Source organism: Polypterus senegalus, chromosome 9 (assembly GCF_016835505.1).
Source record: "Polypterus senegalus isolate Bchr_013 chromosome 9, ASM1683550v1, whole genome shotgun sequence".
Lineage (NCBI taxonomy): Eukaryota > Metazoa > Chordata > Cladistia > Polypteriformes > Polypteridae > Polypterus > Polypterus senegalus.
In genome coordinates, this window is record NC_053162.1 from 137,612,207 (window position 1) to 137,629,451 (window position 17,245).

The following is a 17,245-nucleotide window of genomic DNA, read 5'->3' on the forward strand; positions in this document are numbered from 1 at the left end:
ACTCTTTACTTAGCTCTTTGAGTTGAGATATTTTTAAAAGTACTGCTTTCCTTTTCCACACTAGATGCAAAAAGCACCTGTCTTTTTTATTTTCTCTCCTGCTATAGATAATGTAATGCTAGCTCATTCTTTTAGTGATTCATCCCTGGCTGATATAACTTGTCCAGCACCACTGCCTTAGCAAATTGATGTTTCCCAGTTCAATCACAGTGTAAGGCAATCTTGTATATCTGGATGACAAGCGGAATAACACCACCCCATTCAGCTTGCATGGTGCTACTCAGTGATGTTTGTGAAATACCTGATCGGCCGGGAAGTTCACACTGAAAAGCTTCTGTGGCTAAAAACCCAGAGAGTGGACAGAACTTGCAAAGAGCACAATTCCTCAATGTCTGCCTTTGTAAAGTCAACACCAGTTCAGCACACATTTCCAGAAGGATAGCTATTGGAAATCTAAATCGACTTAGAAGCTAGTCATCATTACCTATAAATTCTCACCCTCTTCTAATTCTTTGATTTGCAATGTCATCTAACAACACCAAAGCAGCTATGGTAGTTGGAATAATTTGGCCATTCCGTGCACCATTATATTGTTACAGAATAATTACAATCAATTGAATTCAATTTGTAAATTATATGCAATTAATTTCAGTGTATTTGATAAATCCTGTGTCCACACAGAAACAGTTGCACTGCTTTGATGCTGAGTGCCGCCAGTTTGCAAAACTGAGCAGAAAATTGTCAATGCACAGGGTGAGGCTGAAGGGAGAATGTACACGGCTTTAAGCCAAGTTTAATTTTCATACATCTCAAAGTGTGCGTGGAAATTGGCGTACACAACATTTATACAATGTGCCCCAGATCTGGAATTAAATCCTGTTCCTTAGAGTTTTATGGCAGTACTGTACTGCTAACTGCTTATACCGCTCCAACCAAAAAAAAAACAACTCATGTATGCCAATTAATTTTTATACCTGTACTGCAAGGAGATTTGTATTCAGATTCAGCATGGTCATCTGCAAAAAAAGAAAACAAGAATGAAAGTGGTTTCCTTTTTCAAGCCTCAGAACCCAAGATAAACATTTTAAGGGAGTCAAATACATTACACATTGTATTAATTGTTGTAAACGAGCCATGTCATAATCTCAGTTGCTCTTTATTACAAAACAATTTTGTGAACATCATTGCATCTAAAATACCTGGAAATACTTGGAGCAACAGTAAACAGACACATACATTAATAGAGAAATACTTTGAACAACATTAAATTTAGAAGAATACAACACTGATTACATGTTATATGCCATATTACATATGTATTTTTCTTTTTTACTTCCTGTGATGTTTTTAATCATCATACTTTGTGAAGTACTACTTTGATATTACCTGTCAATAAAGGAGACGTCACACCAGCATCAACGTTTAAATCAAAGCCGAAGACATCTAACTTACTCAGAGTGTACTCTTTTTAAATCTGCTGGCGAGACAGTTCTTATTGCATTTATTGTGATTGGTTTTATTTAAGGTTTTTATTTGTTTTTCTCAAATCACTGTCCTGTCCTGTTGTAATGCTTACTGTTTCTGACTTTCAGAGTAAGTGACCTTTCTGCATCTTGAAATGAATGGATTGAAGATAATCAGCAGCACCACAGATATACCCAGGGCTAGAGATTTGTCAGATATCACCACACCACAGACACTTGTCTGCACTCCACTTCATTACACATATAAACAGGGCCTGGGTGGTCAATTGCCTAAGGTCAGGTAGGATTTTTCAAGTGACTCTGGGAATGTACTCTATTGTTGGACCTGTGTAGAGCAGAGATGTTGCCAGCTGACCTTAAAAATAATATTCTTACATATTAACATTTTATCCACCAGTAGGACCACTGATAACCTAATCAAAAACATGAATGTCTCCAGATTAATGAATAGTTAGATGTACATGTTGTTTTTGTAAGAATTACTTACTGTATGAACACTTTGAAATCAAATCAGGTTTTCTTTTTTGTGACAATGGAACATCCTGACTCATCTTTACCAGAAAACATCCACATATGATATACTGTTTGACTTGCCTTATTGTTCATTTATTCAAGACATTAAGGATTTAGGGGATCCTTGCTAACATCTGCCCCCTAGACACTACTTTTTAGGCAACTTTTAGTAAAACATTTGTGCAGGAAATAACTAAGACAAAATCAATAAGTGTCTTTAGCAAAGACTTGAAGTAGTGCAGGCCACATCAGCAGACCTCTGGGATTCACCGCCTTATGGGATACGAGGGGTCACAGTTACTCCTTTTCACAAAACTTTGAAAAAATATAGGCATATAGAGTGTCTTTTTATGCTGTCTTGAAGTTGGCGATTACAAATATGATAATATTTCTGATACTTGACTCGTTACAGGTGGTCCCAGCTCTCCATCAGCCACTTCAGAAGGTTGAATATCACAATTTTTAAATATAAGCACGTAAGATATCATTTTAGATTGTTTCAAGGTCATTGATTAATGCTATGATGTTATTTTTGTTTTTGTATCCTTTACTAGGGATCAAGCCTTCTGTGGACCTTTTTCAGAGGGTGAAAAATGACAAAATTGATTACATATAAGAATATTTATGATTTAAAAATTTTAAGTTGAAACACAGCTTTTAATGTTTTAAATATCTGAAGCAACTGTTCTTGTTTATGATGTACTTCTGTCTCATGAAGTAAAGCATTGCATTTCTTATGAACACCACAAATTACAATAATTTAGACTTTATAATATTTTATTTCATGATATTGTTAACTTTTACGTTAATAATATTTCTGTTATATTTTTCACTATTTTTTGTAAATGAGTATTGCACTCAGAAATTGTAAACTGCATTAAAAGGATTTTTTTTGGAAACTGATGCATGCTGAATGTGGAATCAGTGAAAAGCACAAATACAGCTTTCAAAGTTCATGTGTATATTCCTTGAAAGATGCATAAGTAAAGTATTAAAGAGCTTTGTTATGCTGATAAGGTTACAGTCTGGTAGTGTATTATTATTCTAATTTATACAAGACAACCTATTTTAAATAAAGTGATATTCCAAAGATGTGACAATAAGTAATTACTTCAGCATACAAGCTGCATGTTGTGTTATGCACTCAATTGTTAGTATTACCTTCCTTTGTATTATTCTACATTTATCTGATCATGCTTAATATGGGATTTTCCCTTTTGGCCAGTCAATCTTGCAAATCACTGGGAGTCAGCTGTATCTGAAGTCTCCAAGACCTGTAAGGCTATGCGAGCGAGTCTGACACCCTCAAAAAACTATAGTACATAATGCTCACACTCTATCATAAATATTTCCTTTTGAGTATAATGCAGTAACACGCTTTAGATATAAACCTAATTATGGCACAATGAATACTGCATATTTTAATGACTTACTTGGCTGATAATAATCATAGATCTTGACAGTAGCTGGTTTGATATTCTTCACCGGAATCTCCTCTTCAATAGTTAAGGTGAAAGTCATTGGCTCTTTTGGCACCAGCTGTTGAAATAAACATGAAAGCATTCATCTGTATCGAACTATATGTGCTTTTCCATTTATCCGCTCAAAAACCTTCTTAATACACTTCAGGTCTAATGGTGGTTGTTGAAATATTATTCATTTCTTAATTTATTATAATGGTGATAATGAAACATAACATGACCAAACAGGAAAAGCATTTGAATTTACTCTTTGACCACATCCACAGAGAAGAGGGCTTGAAAAATGAAAGAAAAGATTTGTTTGTTGTTTGTGTTTTTTGATTTATACCATTTTTTTAATAATGTGTAGAATAAACATTTTTAAGAGGGATTTATTTGCATTTATTTATTTATTTCTATAGATTTTTTTGTTTGTTAATTTTATTCTTATTTTGTAGCACTTTGAGATTGTTAAATATAAAGCGCGATATAAATAAAATCTATTATTATTATTTATTTATTTTATTATAAGTAATATAATATACATACCTCTTCAATATAGATGTCAATATATCCATTATCCTGATCAATTCGCCTCACAGATGACATATACTTTATCTGTTAAGGAAACAAAGTTAACATAAATACCTACATATTATTAAAAAAAATTGAACATTTTTGAAAAAAAACATTATTTTGACTTTCAGCCTCAAGCATTATTTTGAGTTATGTTTCACATGGAACTCAATTTGTTTCATTTCAAGCATATCTTGTGATATTTTAGTAGTATAGGGTTGCGTCTATGGAGAATTTAAAACTTGCATTGATGTAATCTCTATTAAATTAAAATGGAACATATTGTACTAGCTAGCCCTAAGAGTTAAACCATTAAAGGCTCATGCCTATATTTTGTATTGCTCTTAATGCATGGAAATTCACCATTATCTACCTGTCCTAGGTCAGGAATGTGAGAAGTGATTTAGTGGATACAGAAGGAAGGTCACTCTTACGGGCAGGTGGTAACTATGTTTTGGTTTTAAAAATAATGGTGACAAAGTAAGGGGGCAGAAAAGCAATTACTTCTGATAAAGCATGAGAATATATTGGTGGTATGAATAAACTTTAGGAATGAGGGATTTGTGTTTTTTAAGTCAGATAATGATAAAAAATGTTCACGTGCAAAAGAGATGCTGATAAAAATTGTAAGAAGTGTACAATTCACCCAACGAAGGGTGCTAACTTTGCAACTGCTCTGTGTATCTTTGCAATTAAATCTATTCTGCTTACCATCTCAAGGTTCTGAGTATTTACTATGAAGAAAGAGCGAGTCCATTCTCCACATCATGTCCAACTACATTTGTTTCTATGGCCACAGTCACATTTATACTTATGATCACATGATTGGGAAATGTCTTGTCATCACACATTTAAAGGAATGATGACACAGTAACAGAACATCCAAATACTGGATTTTGTTAATGCTTTTTGAAAACTTTCCTTAGTGTAACAAAACCTATAAAGTGCCTGCAAGAAGATTTTAGTGCTGGGACCTATTTTTATGCCTGTTTGTTTTCTATTTAACAATGGTCTCTGTCACTGTTTATCGATGTTTGATCCCTGCTCATGTCTTGCATTAAGATTCGGCCAGTTCACATTTGTAGTGCCATCTCACTTTACATTACCACCCACAAGAAAATCGGCACTGAGTACTTTGCCAGTAGCTGAAGATGTCAACTATACTACAGGGTGGCCCAAACCTAATTATGCAATTTTCATTACGCTATAACTTATTAAGTTTATTACATAGCCTGTATCCAACTGAATGGTGGACAAGTGGGACATTACTGTACATGGAAAATCAGTGAATTAATTCAATGTAAGTCCATTTTCGTTTATTACAAGGTACTCCAAATAATTCTTTTGTCTTTTATTGTTTTCCTGCATTGCTTTAAAAGTTGTATAATTAGATCTGGACCACCCTATATTTCAGTATCAATCTCCATCATGTACAATAGACAAAACCCTTGTCAACTTGCAGATATTGCTGGTGATTTCTTCACAAATATACAAAACACTACACAAAAATAATAAAATTATGGCAGGTACTAGCATCAGAGGTTTTAAAAGTGACTAGTGTGCAAATGTACACACTTAGCTACAGTATGCCCTCTTGTCTTTGCTAAGCCATTTCCTTCATGATACAGAATTACCTCTCTCTCAGTGCTATATTAATTATTTTAAACCAAAGTCGTAGCCTAAACCTAACAAAAATTAAAACCAAAATTTGATCCTTAAAATTTCATTTGTGTTTGCTCATGTACTAGTTGTCAGAATGCTGGAGTCATTTTGTTGGTACTTTGCTCTTTTCCTATATTTTGTTGCTTTTCTCTCTCTTCAGTTTAGGAATGTTTTGATGTGCTTTGCCTAATTTTTGTGCACTCTGAGTTCTTATTTTCATTTATAACATTTTTCTTCTGTCATTTCACATATACCACTATGGCAGTGATCACATTATTCATAGAATGATATTTTTACCAGCCACATCATTCAATGACTATGTGGCTCAAAGCAAAAAAAGGAAATGAAAAAGGAAACAGCCACTTCACGGATTTATAAAATTAAAAAAAGAAAAAAAACAAAAGAAAGAAAGAAAGGGTTCATGGTTTAAATGGATGCAAGACCATGGACGGCTTTCCTGTTATGTCCCAGTGTCATATTTGGAGGATATTTCCTCAAACACTTGACTGTCCTCTAGGTATATCATCTATGAACACTGTGATGTAAATTTGTAATAAATAAATAAACAAATAAAAATTTGGAACATTAATAGGTTAAGAAATTGACTTTATGGCAGCAGATCTGCTAGTATAACCTATTCTAGTGCTGAGCTCTTCTAGTTAGATACTTATATCTTTGCCATTAGAACTTTTCCAGATCTGGCTATGATCATAACACTAAGTTTGCCTAATGTGAGTGGCCATCTTATATATCATGGCTCCAAGATGTTACAGGTCAAATGGCACATGCATCACATTTCAAAGGAACATGTCACATGATAGTGACTGGACACACAAAATCTTGCTGCCCATGAATACAAATAAACAAAAAAAGTGATTTAATGTTGTAATTGAAATCATCAACATCATCATCATCAGTGACATTACCTAGATAACAATAAAAGATATAAATAACTAAAAATAAAAATTTTATACAGCACGGAAACAAAAGTACTACTCTTACCATTGCAAGAGAGAATTTATTCACAGAATAACCAGACAAGAGTTTTATGTTTATAATGACCATGTTTGTCCTTTGTCGATTTCCATTGTAGCTAAAGATATGGAAAACAAGATAAAATACAATGTTATACATATGTATATACTGTATACAATTCAATTTTACCATTAGAGGAAGAAACAACTAATAGGAACAATAATCTTCTGTATTCAATAAATGCAAAAGAACAAAGAATAGTTTTGGTGTTCTTTATATTAACTTAATCATTCTGTACTGTATCTACCCAACCTTAGTACCATCGAACAATAAAGCACAAAGCAGGCCAACTGTTTACAGTACAAATGGAAAACTAAACTGTTTATGTATTATCAAATTGAAATATCAAAATTCAAAAGGTTTCCCTTTATTCAGTTTTTACGTGTAGTTTCTGCTATTTTGTACTATTCTTCACTAATGTTTATTTTGTTTTTTTAATATAATGCTGGAAAATTGCAACAAAGCATAATTTTTACTTTCCTTATCAATACTCAGATAAAAGTTTTTGTTCTTTACAGGCATAATTTATGTCTTTGATACAGTATTGTCATGCTAATAATACTATTATTCAAAAGTTTTTCCATCAAAGCATTTAATTCTTCAAGCCATCCATCCATATTTTCATTTTTTAACTGCCTTTTCTTTCAAAGCATCACTGAAACCAGCACTGAACAGGACAACAGGTCAGCACAGACTACACTCATACTCCATTCATACTCACATATATCTGGTTAATTTTGGTTACTTACATGTTAACCTAAAATTAAAGTCTTATGGATTTTAAACTGAATTGGACTATAGTGATAAACACCCTCAAAAAGGGGAGAATCTACTCAAATAGCAAGAAGCAGAGAGCAGTCCTTAATGTACTGATGCCGAGCTAAAATTCCTCTACTATTATTATTTATTTTATTATCCATCCATCCATCGTACAACCCTCTGAATCCGAACACAGGGTCATGGGGGTCTGCTGGAGCCAATCCCAGCCAACACAGAGCACAAGGCAGGAACCAATCCTAGGCAGGGTGCCAACCCACCGCAGGACTATTTTATTATTATTATTATTATTATTTTTCCTCTTATTTTTTGATTCTGAAACCCAATATATGTTACAGCAAAATAGACGAGTGATCATTGATGAGTTTTAAATTTGTGTCCATGGGTGATTGCTCATCTTCACTTATAAGATTTATAGGTTGTTCTATCTAGTCTGCAGGTTTCACACATTTGCTTGGGGTTTCCAGCAAAAATTATAGCCCTAGAAACCTCACTCAAGTATCAAGTTTAGAAACTTTGATGACTATAAGCTTGGAAACAGTCATGAAAGTAATATTCAAAAAGTAACTACCTGGTAGAAATGGATCATTCTGAATGCGCCTTTGTGTATTATACACCAATTACAGGGCAATACTAAAATTTACCATTCAAATCTATCTATATGTCATTTTTTGGGTGTGTAAGTTGTATTTTGACCAGGAGAAAAAAAAGTCTTTTAGATAGGACTTCTACTCTCTGTACCCTATTTGCAGATTGAAAGCACAACATTCGCTGCTGCATACACTGCTCAGTGCTACAGATTTGCAGATGGAGACAGTATGGCTAGAGGACAGTGCTAGTTGTGCATTACAGTGTATATTTCTTTTCAAGAAGTGCAGTATTAACTTTATTGGAGTTACAGGGGGAATAAGAAATAGAAAAACAAATGTTAAGAAACTGAAGTGCAATACACTGTCCTGAGTTAAACAGTACAATCTTCTTCATTCTTCAACTTCTATTTTCCGTTATAGACCAATACCAGACAAAATTAAGACATAAATGAAGGAAATAACCCACCTGACAACAATTTTGACGTTCAAGCTGTTCTTCTCACTGATGTTGCAGTTTCCTTGTGCTTCAGCTGAGATGCTGAAAGTGGTGAAGTCAGGAGGAGGAGGAATATTATACTGAAGAGACAACTGGAAAAGATATATAGCATTATAATGGAAGCTAAATGTAGCTGTACCAAAGTCTGATTTAAATGTTCTGAATACCTTACAGCTTCAACTTATTTTGCCTATCAGCCATGATATGCAGTTCTAATAGAGGGAACCTGTCATAACAACTTAAAATAATCTTGTAATGAATCTTGTTGAACCTCTGTATGCACTTTTTAATAATTCAATTCCTTCACTGAAATAGGATTTCCTCTCAACTAAAACATTCCACTTGTGTTCTTGACTCAAATCCAACATATGTTTAAAGAAATCTCAGATGCACTAATTAATAGTGTACTGGACACAGTGAACTCTTCAAAAGATTAGCAAAAACAAGGAATTGGTTATTGACTTTTGCCACACCAAACAGCCTCTCTGTCCGGTCAATATTCATAGGTGTGGATGTAGAGGTAGTCCATTCCTGCAAGTATTTAGGGATCCACGTCAATGACAGGTTGAACTGGTCTCATTACACAGAGGAACTATATAATAAAGGGCAGAGAAGACTCATTTTCCTTAGTAGACTGCATTTCTTTAATTTGGGAAATGAAATCCTTCACATCTTCACTAATTCTGTGATGACCAGTGTGATTTTCTACACTGTGGTGTGCTGGCTTTGTAACATCACTTCAAGAGAAGCCCACCAAATCAACAGACTAATTAAAAGTGCAAGCTCAGTTATGGGACCCACTCTGGACTGCCTGGAGGTAGTGGCGAAAGACAGTATTAAAAATAATGCTGCACATCCTGTCTCTGACACATTAAACTTGAGTACCTTCATCCAACAAGTTATTCAGCAGAAGTGTGTAAAGAAACGCTACCGGGACTCCTTTATACCAACAGCAATATGACTGCATAATGTCTTAGTAGGACTTGAACTGCTAAGATAGAACTTTTCTTTCTTTCAAATTTTCTTGTTTTATAGCAATTCCAGTGTGTGTTCAGACTAAAGTGTCTGTGTGTATTTAATTACTTACTTAGATATTTATGTATTTATTTATTTAAAGATCTTTTGTAAAAAGCCAAAGTTCCCCCTTTAGACAAATAAAGATCTATCTATCTATCTATCTATCTATCTATCTATCTATCTATCTATCTATCTATCTATCTATCTATCTATCTATCTATCTATCTAATAGTTATGGGGTCTTCTGAGATTGTCTACTGTAATAATAATAATAACTTTATTTCTATAGCACTTTTCAAACTGAGCAGCACTTCACGTGGAAAACACGAAATAATTATTAAATATAAAAGGTAGAAAGTCCAGCAAAGGAAATAAGAAAAAATTAAAATAAGCATCCAAAAGCAGGTAAAATTATTAAAAACAATAAAAACACAAACAAAAATAATATAAACAACTAACAAGTCATCTAGAAATCAGATAAAAATTAAGAAGCATGTACATTAAGCTATGTGATAAAAATGTGTTTTTAACTGAGATTTAAAAATTGCACCCTACCACCTAATTGCACCTTATCACCTTAGAACAGCTAGTAGGCCTCTCACAGTTTGATACAGTGTCAACAATTATGAAGCATAATCTGGAGCAGAACCATGCAAAGCCTTAAAAGTTATCAATAAAATGCCCTATATTGAATTGGAAGCCAATGAAGTGATGCTAAAATTGGAGAAATATGAACATGACATTTGGTCCTAGTAGGAAGTCTAACTGCATTGTTGAAATGGTAGTTTTTCTTTAATTAAAAGACTTTTTAAATGAACATTCTATTCTTTATGAGCTTCAGTCTGATTAATGTAGGCAGAGGCCATGTACCTGCTCTTGTTCTAGTACACCTGAACACAGCATTTGTTACCATAGACCACAGTATGCTAATAAATTGCCTTAGTCAATAGGTGGGCCTCTTGGGCAGTGTCTTAAATTGGTTTCAGTCTTATTTAACAAATAGGAAATTCTTTGTTAGTTATAGTGATTGTAGTTCAGAGATCCATGATACTGTATGTGGTGTACCACAAGGATCTAATCTGAGCTTGCTGTTATTTTCAATCTATATGCTCCCATTGGGCCAGATAATTTCAAAACACAAGGTGAACTACCAAAGCGGTGTATATGACATATAGCTTCAATAGCAATTGATGACCCTAATGTTCTGGACTCTCTTACCCAATGTTTGTCTTATATTTCTGAAGGTATGAGTAGTAACTTACTCAAGCTAAATGACGAAAAAGCTGACATCTCAGTTGTTAGTAAAAATGAAAATAATGAGGGTATTATTAATAAACTTGGTCCCTTAGCACTAAAAGTAAAGGCCTGATCAAAGTCCTTGTCATTCACCTGTGACGTTTGAATGTTGGAATAAAAACAGACTCCTAAACCTGCCGTGAGACCCACTGAGTTGAATCTTCTAAAAAAAAAAAAAAAAAAAAACGGAGGACATTTATGTTAGGCAGAATGCCCACTAGAGTGTGATGGCTTTCTTAGCATTGAAACCCCTGCAGATTGTTTTATTTCCTTAAGTTCTGCTCTTCACCACATAGTAATTTATTTCAATGTGTTTGGTTCTTTGCATGAAGAAAGACTTTCTAAGATTTTTGTGAAATCTGATCTTCACAAGTTTCCAACTCGGTCCCTGTGCTCTTGTTGCAGAATTTATTTTAAAATAACAACTGGGATCTCTACCTTCTTAATCTCTGTTTGCTTAAACTGGAAAGGTTTATCTCCTTAAGTATCTTCTCATTGCTCATACCCGTTAGTCCCGGAATCAGTGTACAGTACTCATATTTCTATTTCTAGCACTGCTCTGCCGTTTTTTTTAATATGAAGACAAAAGCTGAAGATGGTACTTCATGTGAGACATCACCAGTACTTTATATAACTTAAGAGTAGTCTCCCTTGACTTTTAATCCACACTCGATGATATATAACTTAATATCCTATTAGCTTTTTTGATCGCTTTTGTACACTATGTTGGTGTAGTTAGTAATGAGTCCCCTATGACTCCTAAGTCTTTCTCATAAGGTGTACTTTCAAATTTCAAACTTCCCATTGTGTATTCAAATGTGACATTTTTACTTCCTACATCTAATACAAAGTACTTTACATTTAGGTACCTTAAATTTCATCTATTACAAATCTGCTCAAGCCCACATGCTATCCAAGTCCCCCTGTAACAATTTATCTGAGCCTATGTTATCTCCCCTTCTGCGTAGTTTTGCATTATTTTTAAACGTAAAAGAATAACTTCTCCCAGAAAAAATGCTTTTCATATTTTTATACCCCATGTACTTTGTATTGATGGCCAAGAAAAAATCTTAATCTCACGTTTTCATGCAGAATGGAGAGAAAGAGAAAAATCCTCTCTCTCTCGGTGGTAAACATTTAATGACTCGGTAGAGGGACTACTCAGAAGCAGGACCTAGAGGTAACAGGGCTAACCATAACAACATACATGTGTTATTTCACTCCAGAATTTAATATTCCCAGAGTTTCAAAATAAAATGAATAATGTAAAGCATACATAGTTACTGGCACAATTAGCTTACACTTCGAAAGAAATTGTTTGTTTTCACTTTCCTGCCAGCAATACAAGAAAACTTGCATCTTTAAATCATGTGAAGGTTGAGGAAATCCCATCTCCCACCTCCCATGCTCACCACCTTCTAAAGAGGGACTATTCAGAGCATCCTGAACAGCTGCTTCACTGTCTAGTTTGGGAAGTTACTATCATGTATTGCAAGACCCTGCAGCGGAGATGAAAGCTGTGAAGATCATCAGAATCTCTCTTCCCTCGATCATGGTCATGTACACCACATGCTGCATCCACACACAAAAAAACCTTCCCACTCAAGTAGATCATGTCTTCTTCCTATTTCCAGTGTCATATTTACATCTGTTCATTCTATTAAGATATTGTCACATTTTGGCACAACCTGCTACTTTCTTTTGTACCTTTAGATATCATAAATGTGTACTGATTGTGTGTGCTGCACTGTTTTTGTTTGTACCACTGTCTGTCTTTGCTGGCACACATGCACTTTATGTTGCAATGTGTAGGTTTTTCTGTAGTCATATGTTCTCAGTAGCACCGTGGTCCTACAGGAATGTGGCTTCATTTCACTATCTACTATGTTAACTGTATAGGGTTGAAATGACAATAAAAGCTACTTGACTTGACATGGAAGATTAAGGTCACACCCCAGTCCAAGAGTATTTTCTCTGTAAATATTTTTATGAGTTTAATGTGGTTTGAGAACATAGTTTGATTAGGTCTCAGTGTGTTAGCATCACATGCCACTGGTTTACACATATATTTCAGTGTTACCTGCGATTTTGTCTAGTTCTTGTACAGTACATGAATAACCAGTGTGGCACTAAATTATGTTAATGTACATTCTGACATATGTTTAAGAAATCATTATTTAAACAATATAAAGTTATTCCTAGTTAACCAGTTTTTGCATTAAACAAAATCACATAAGTAGCTGAACGTCAGTTGTTTTTAAAAGTGTTCACAAGACATAAACACTGACCTGTACAAAAGCACACATGTTGCCATTAGTCTCAATGGTGTATTCTCCAGGGACTTCCTGTAGCACCTTTTCTTGATAGAGAAGTCTATTAATTTGGTCTACATGGAATTGCGTCTGAAATCCCTTTGCAGAGCTAATGGTCACCGTGCTGGACCCTTCTGGTTTGAATACTTGGGCAGCATATGGAGCCAGAGCCTGCAGTGCTACAACTGTGTCCTACAGGAGAAGAAAACAAAAACCATCCGTTCCATGTTAGGAGTTATATTGTGGATACAAAAAAAGAGTAAAACAATGAAGGAAAGTAAGCTCAAGAAGAACTAAAGGCATGGAGTGTTTTAATTATTGATGTTTTAATTAATATACCTGCGTGGATGAGAAGCCTCCTTGAGAGTTCTGTTGGTGAACAAGCCACTGAACAATCTTAGATGCGTAATTGATGTCAAATCCAGGAAGAGGGGGTCCAGACAGCAGTGCCAGTAGAACGTAAGATGTCATCTCCACTTGAACAGAGAGTTCATTATTGTTTGTTCCAGCTCGCTGCCAGTGTAGAAAACCATCTGTAGTAATAGGTGACACAATCAGGACTTGGTAAGAAACAAGTACAATATATGCTCTACTTTTTAATAACACCTTTAAATCGTAACATGCTGTGTATTTTTCAAAAGCAGTCACCTATGTTTCCTAGATTGACTGATGATACTTATATTTATTATGTTTTTGAAAGCACATAAAATGCTCTTAACCTAGGCATTACTGTTTCAATTTTAAGACCAAGAACACCATCTACAGTATATCCATTGGGTTTATATCTTTTGTGTCACTATGTGCTTTTGTTCTACCTGCTCTGTAATAATCTACTTATTACAGTAAAAAAGTGTATAATTACACTTATTCATTATATGCATTATATAGAAAGCAATCAATGTAACAAGTATGGGCATATTTTGAAGCTTTATCCATCTTCTAACATTGAATACTAGAGTATGGAATTTCTTTCTCAAATTAAAATGCCATTCTTTAAATTCTCTTAAGCCAATTTCAGCAGGAACCAGAACTTATCTGGGCGCTATCATAACAATTTTTGAAAATAAAATACTTAAAGTCCTTAATATATTACATATGTTATTTGAATGAATTAAAATTAATTGAGTTCCTGATTTATTTATGTAAGACAACTGTTGTTTGTGTTTAGGATGATGAATATGGTCCAGCCATCTGTACTCATAGATGGTGTCAAAAATATGTTACTGGGGTCTCTCAAGCCTCATTACTTTATGTCATGTTTAAACATACTGTATACTGAATATGAACATTTAGTTAATAAAGCTATATTTTAGTTCAACATTTAGACACATATCCAATGGAATGAGATTTAGAATGTTCAATCAGGTCAGAAGTATAAGTATATATGAAGGGGGCATTGACAGTTGCCTACTCATAACCATTAGAGAGAAACAGACAGTGTATAAAAATGATAATTAGAGTAACATATGATTTTCTAAAACAAAAAAGGTCTATATTTGTTTAGTATTTTTTGGGGAGGGGGAATTTTTCAAATAATGGACAAATGTGTGATTGTAAAATACCAAGTATGACATTTGCAAACCTTGGAGCTGAACAGTGGATGACCAATGACATCTATCAACCATTTGCTGTTCTAATGGAACATGGATGACATCAGAAAGAGTCTTTGTCCTGCCTGATTTCACACTGTACAGTTATTATATATGGCAATATTGAAATTAGCTTAATTCTGCACCAAATTTCACATCTGTCTGCAATGGAATTGGAAGAATACATTTTCTAGACAAAGTACACCAAAGTTGTGTTGAATGACATACCTGTCTTAATGGCTGCTTGGTCCAAGTAAGACAGCATTGAGCTCCGTGCCTCTTCATCTTTTGCCAAAGTAAACATGTAGGACAAGAGTACTTTTGTATAGATGTCAGTCACATTATCTAATGATGATCTTAAACAAGCAAGACTGTTCTTTAAAATAGAATCCTGCAAAACAAGAGGGAATATTCAGTAGGTCACCAAAGTTGTAACATGCATTGGTCAAGTTTTTCAATATGAATGAATCTATTGTTTAAATATTCTTTCTCCAAAAACACTCACTCTACTGTAAGCATGCAATGGCAAACTCTTCAAATTTGTCAATATGCAGATACATTGAATCAATTACTCACAGTGAATGGGGTGTCCAATTCCAGTAGGGCTGTAGCAATGTATGCAGTTAGGGAAATTTCATCATTTACTCCACCCTAGCATAAAAAAAAACAATTTAGGTTTACAAACATTTGGATTGTTAATGGTGAGGAAAAGGACCAACTTGTTACAAATTTTCATTGTATAATTGATTTGAGTAGAGATATGCAAAGCCACACTAGCTACCATTTTTTACATCCTGAACAGGCAGCAATTATTTGACCCTATCTGGAATTTCTTTACTCTTTTTCAATAACGCACATAGCATTTAAATCTTTATGCAACATTTTATGCAATTCTTCCTTTTTATTTACAATATGTATGTTGTCTAAGCAACACTGTTTTTTTAAATTTATATGGTATACATATATTTAATATTTAAATGAACAGGTTATTTAAGAATGCTGGTGTTTATTCAGCCTAAACCGACAGTCCCATCTATCCATTCATCTATTCATCCATCCATCCAAACATCAAATTATCTATCTATCTATCTATCTATCTATCTATCTATCTATCTATCTATCTATCTATCTATGTATCTATCTATTTTTCTTTCTTTCTTTCTTTCTTTTGGTGGCTTCTTTATCTTTTGATTAGGTGTCTTATTTACATTCTTATTTGTTTACACATCATACCTTCATTCCACTATGGAATAGTTTTCCAACATTCATAAAGCAGCCATTGTTTAGTTGATGTAACCCAAGCCACTTTTTGGCATCACTGATATCAACAGGATTAACATAAATAAAGCGGCTTGCACTGCCAAAAGACTTCATTACGAATGCTGTTAACCTGGGAGACAATGAAACAAAGAATGTGTTAAAAATGAAGGTCACACTATTTTCTTGAACTTATTAAATTCTCATGCTATTTCAAGAAAAAAATGAATAAATAAAATGTATGTTTCTGCATATATACACTAGTTAATAGTTAATAGATCAAATATTCAGATTGGGAATAACAATCTACTACATCAATAAAGTAATTTCATGTAATAATTTTAAATTTTGTTTCAGGTTATGATTTCTTTGCTTGGTTATTGCCCAATTAGAATTTTACACTTTTGTTTTAGACAAATGAGGTCAGACCATGAAAATTTGAAGCATTGTTTAAGCTATCACAAAACACTTTCAGAATTAGATATTTTTGCTTAAACTCACAAAACATGACAGGCATTCAATTAAAAACTCTGAACTTTATTGATGCTCATTTTATGTATGTCTGAATAGGTAAATTGCTTTAGCATGCAAAATGTACAATATATATATTTAGGAAATTCTACAGAGAATCCACTTAATTAATTTTAAATAAATAAATAAAATGCAAATAATTATAATAATTTGTCATGTTCTTTAAAAACTTATTTATTTCTCTTTACTGTAAGAACACAAGTCTTTTCAGTATGGCTATGATCTGGAAATACTTAAAGAAAAACAGAAATTCACATACAGTATATCCATTTATCAATTTCTTTGAAACACTGTTTTAAGTAAGAAATGATGACTAGTGTTCATTGAGTCATTACAAAATTAATGTAGTTATGAACAGTGTTAAGTATAAATTAAAAAAATGTAATTATATATGAGACATTTTTTCAAAATGCAGCCCAAGTATACTAGTGAATATAAAGAAATTAAACAGAATTAAATGAACATCCATCAAAAAGACTAACCAGGTGTTGCCAGATTCATCAGAATTTCCAAAGGCACTGTAGGATCCATCTGTGTGTTTATAGTTCAGTTCTCTCTGGTAACCTAAAATATAAATAACATGTTGCTCATAGTGAGGTTGCACAAAGATGATTTTCTGTGTTACACAGAATATTAAGATGAATTTTTTG

General features: G+C 33.6%; 1 protein-coding gene across 2 annotated transcripts in view; it reads right to left on the minus strand.

The window, feature by feature from the left end:
- LOC120535858 (alpha-2-macroglobulin-like protein 1) overlaps window positions 1-17,245 on the minus strand; it is a 74,523-nt gene that overhangs the window by 3,295 nt on the left and 53,983 nt on the right. For both annotated transcript variants that reach the window (XM_039763977.1, XM_039763976.1), the window contains exons 25-35: window positions 17,078-17,159; window positions 16,041-16,197; window positions 15,384-15,458; window positions 15,036-15,198; window positions 13,558-13,751; window positions 13,195-13,410; window positions 8,564-8,685; window positions 6,698-6,788; window positions 4,007-4,075; window positions 3,431-3,536; window positions 975-1,016 (exon numbers count right to left, since the gene is read on the minus strand). In XM_039763977.1, the coding sequence (XP_039619911.1) occupies window positions 975-1,016; window positions 3,431-3,536; window positions 4,007-4,075; window positions 6,698-6,788; window positions 8,564-8,685; window positions 13,195-13,410; window positions 13,558-13,751; window positions 15,036-15,198; window positions 15,384-15,458; window positions 16,041-16,197; window positions 17,078-17,159 (1,317 nt within the window). The remainder of the gene's footprint in view (window positions 1-974; window positions 1,017-3,430; window positions 3,537-4,006; window positions 4,076-6,697; window positions 6,789-8,563; window positions 8,686-13,194; window positions 13,411-13,557; window positions 13,752-15,035; window positions 15,199-15,383; window positions 15,459-16,040; window positions 16,198-17,077; window positions 17,160-17,245) is intronic.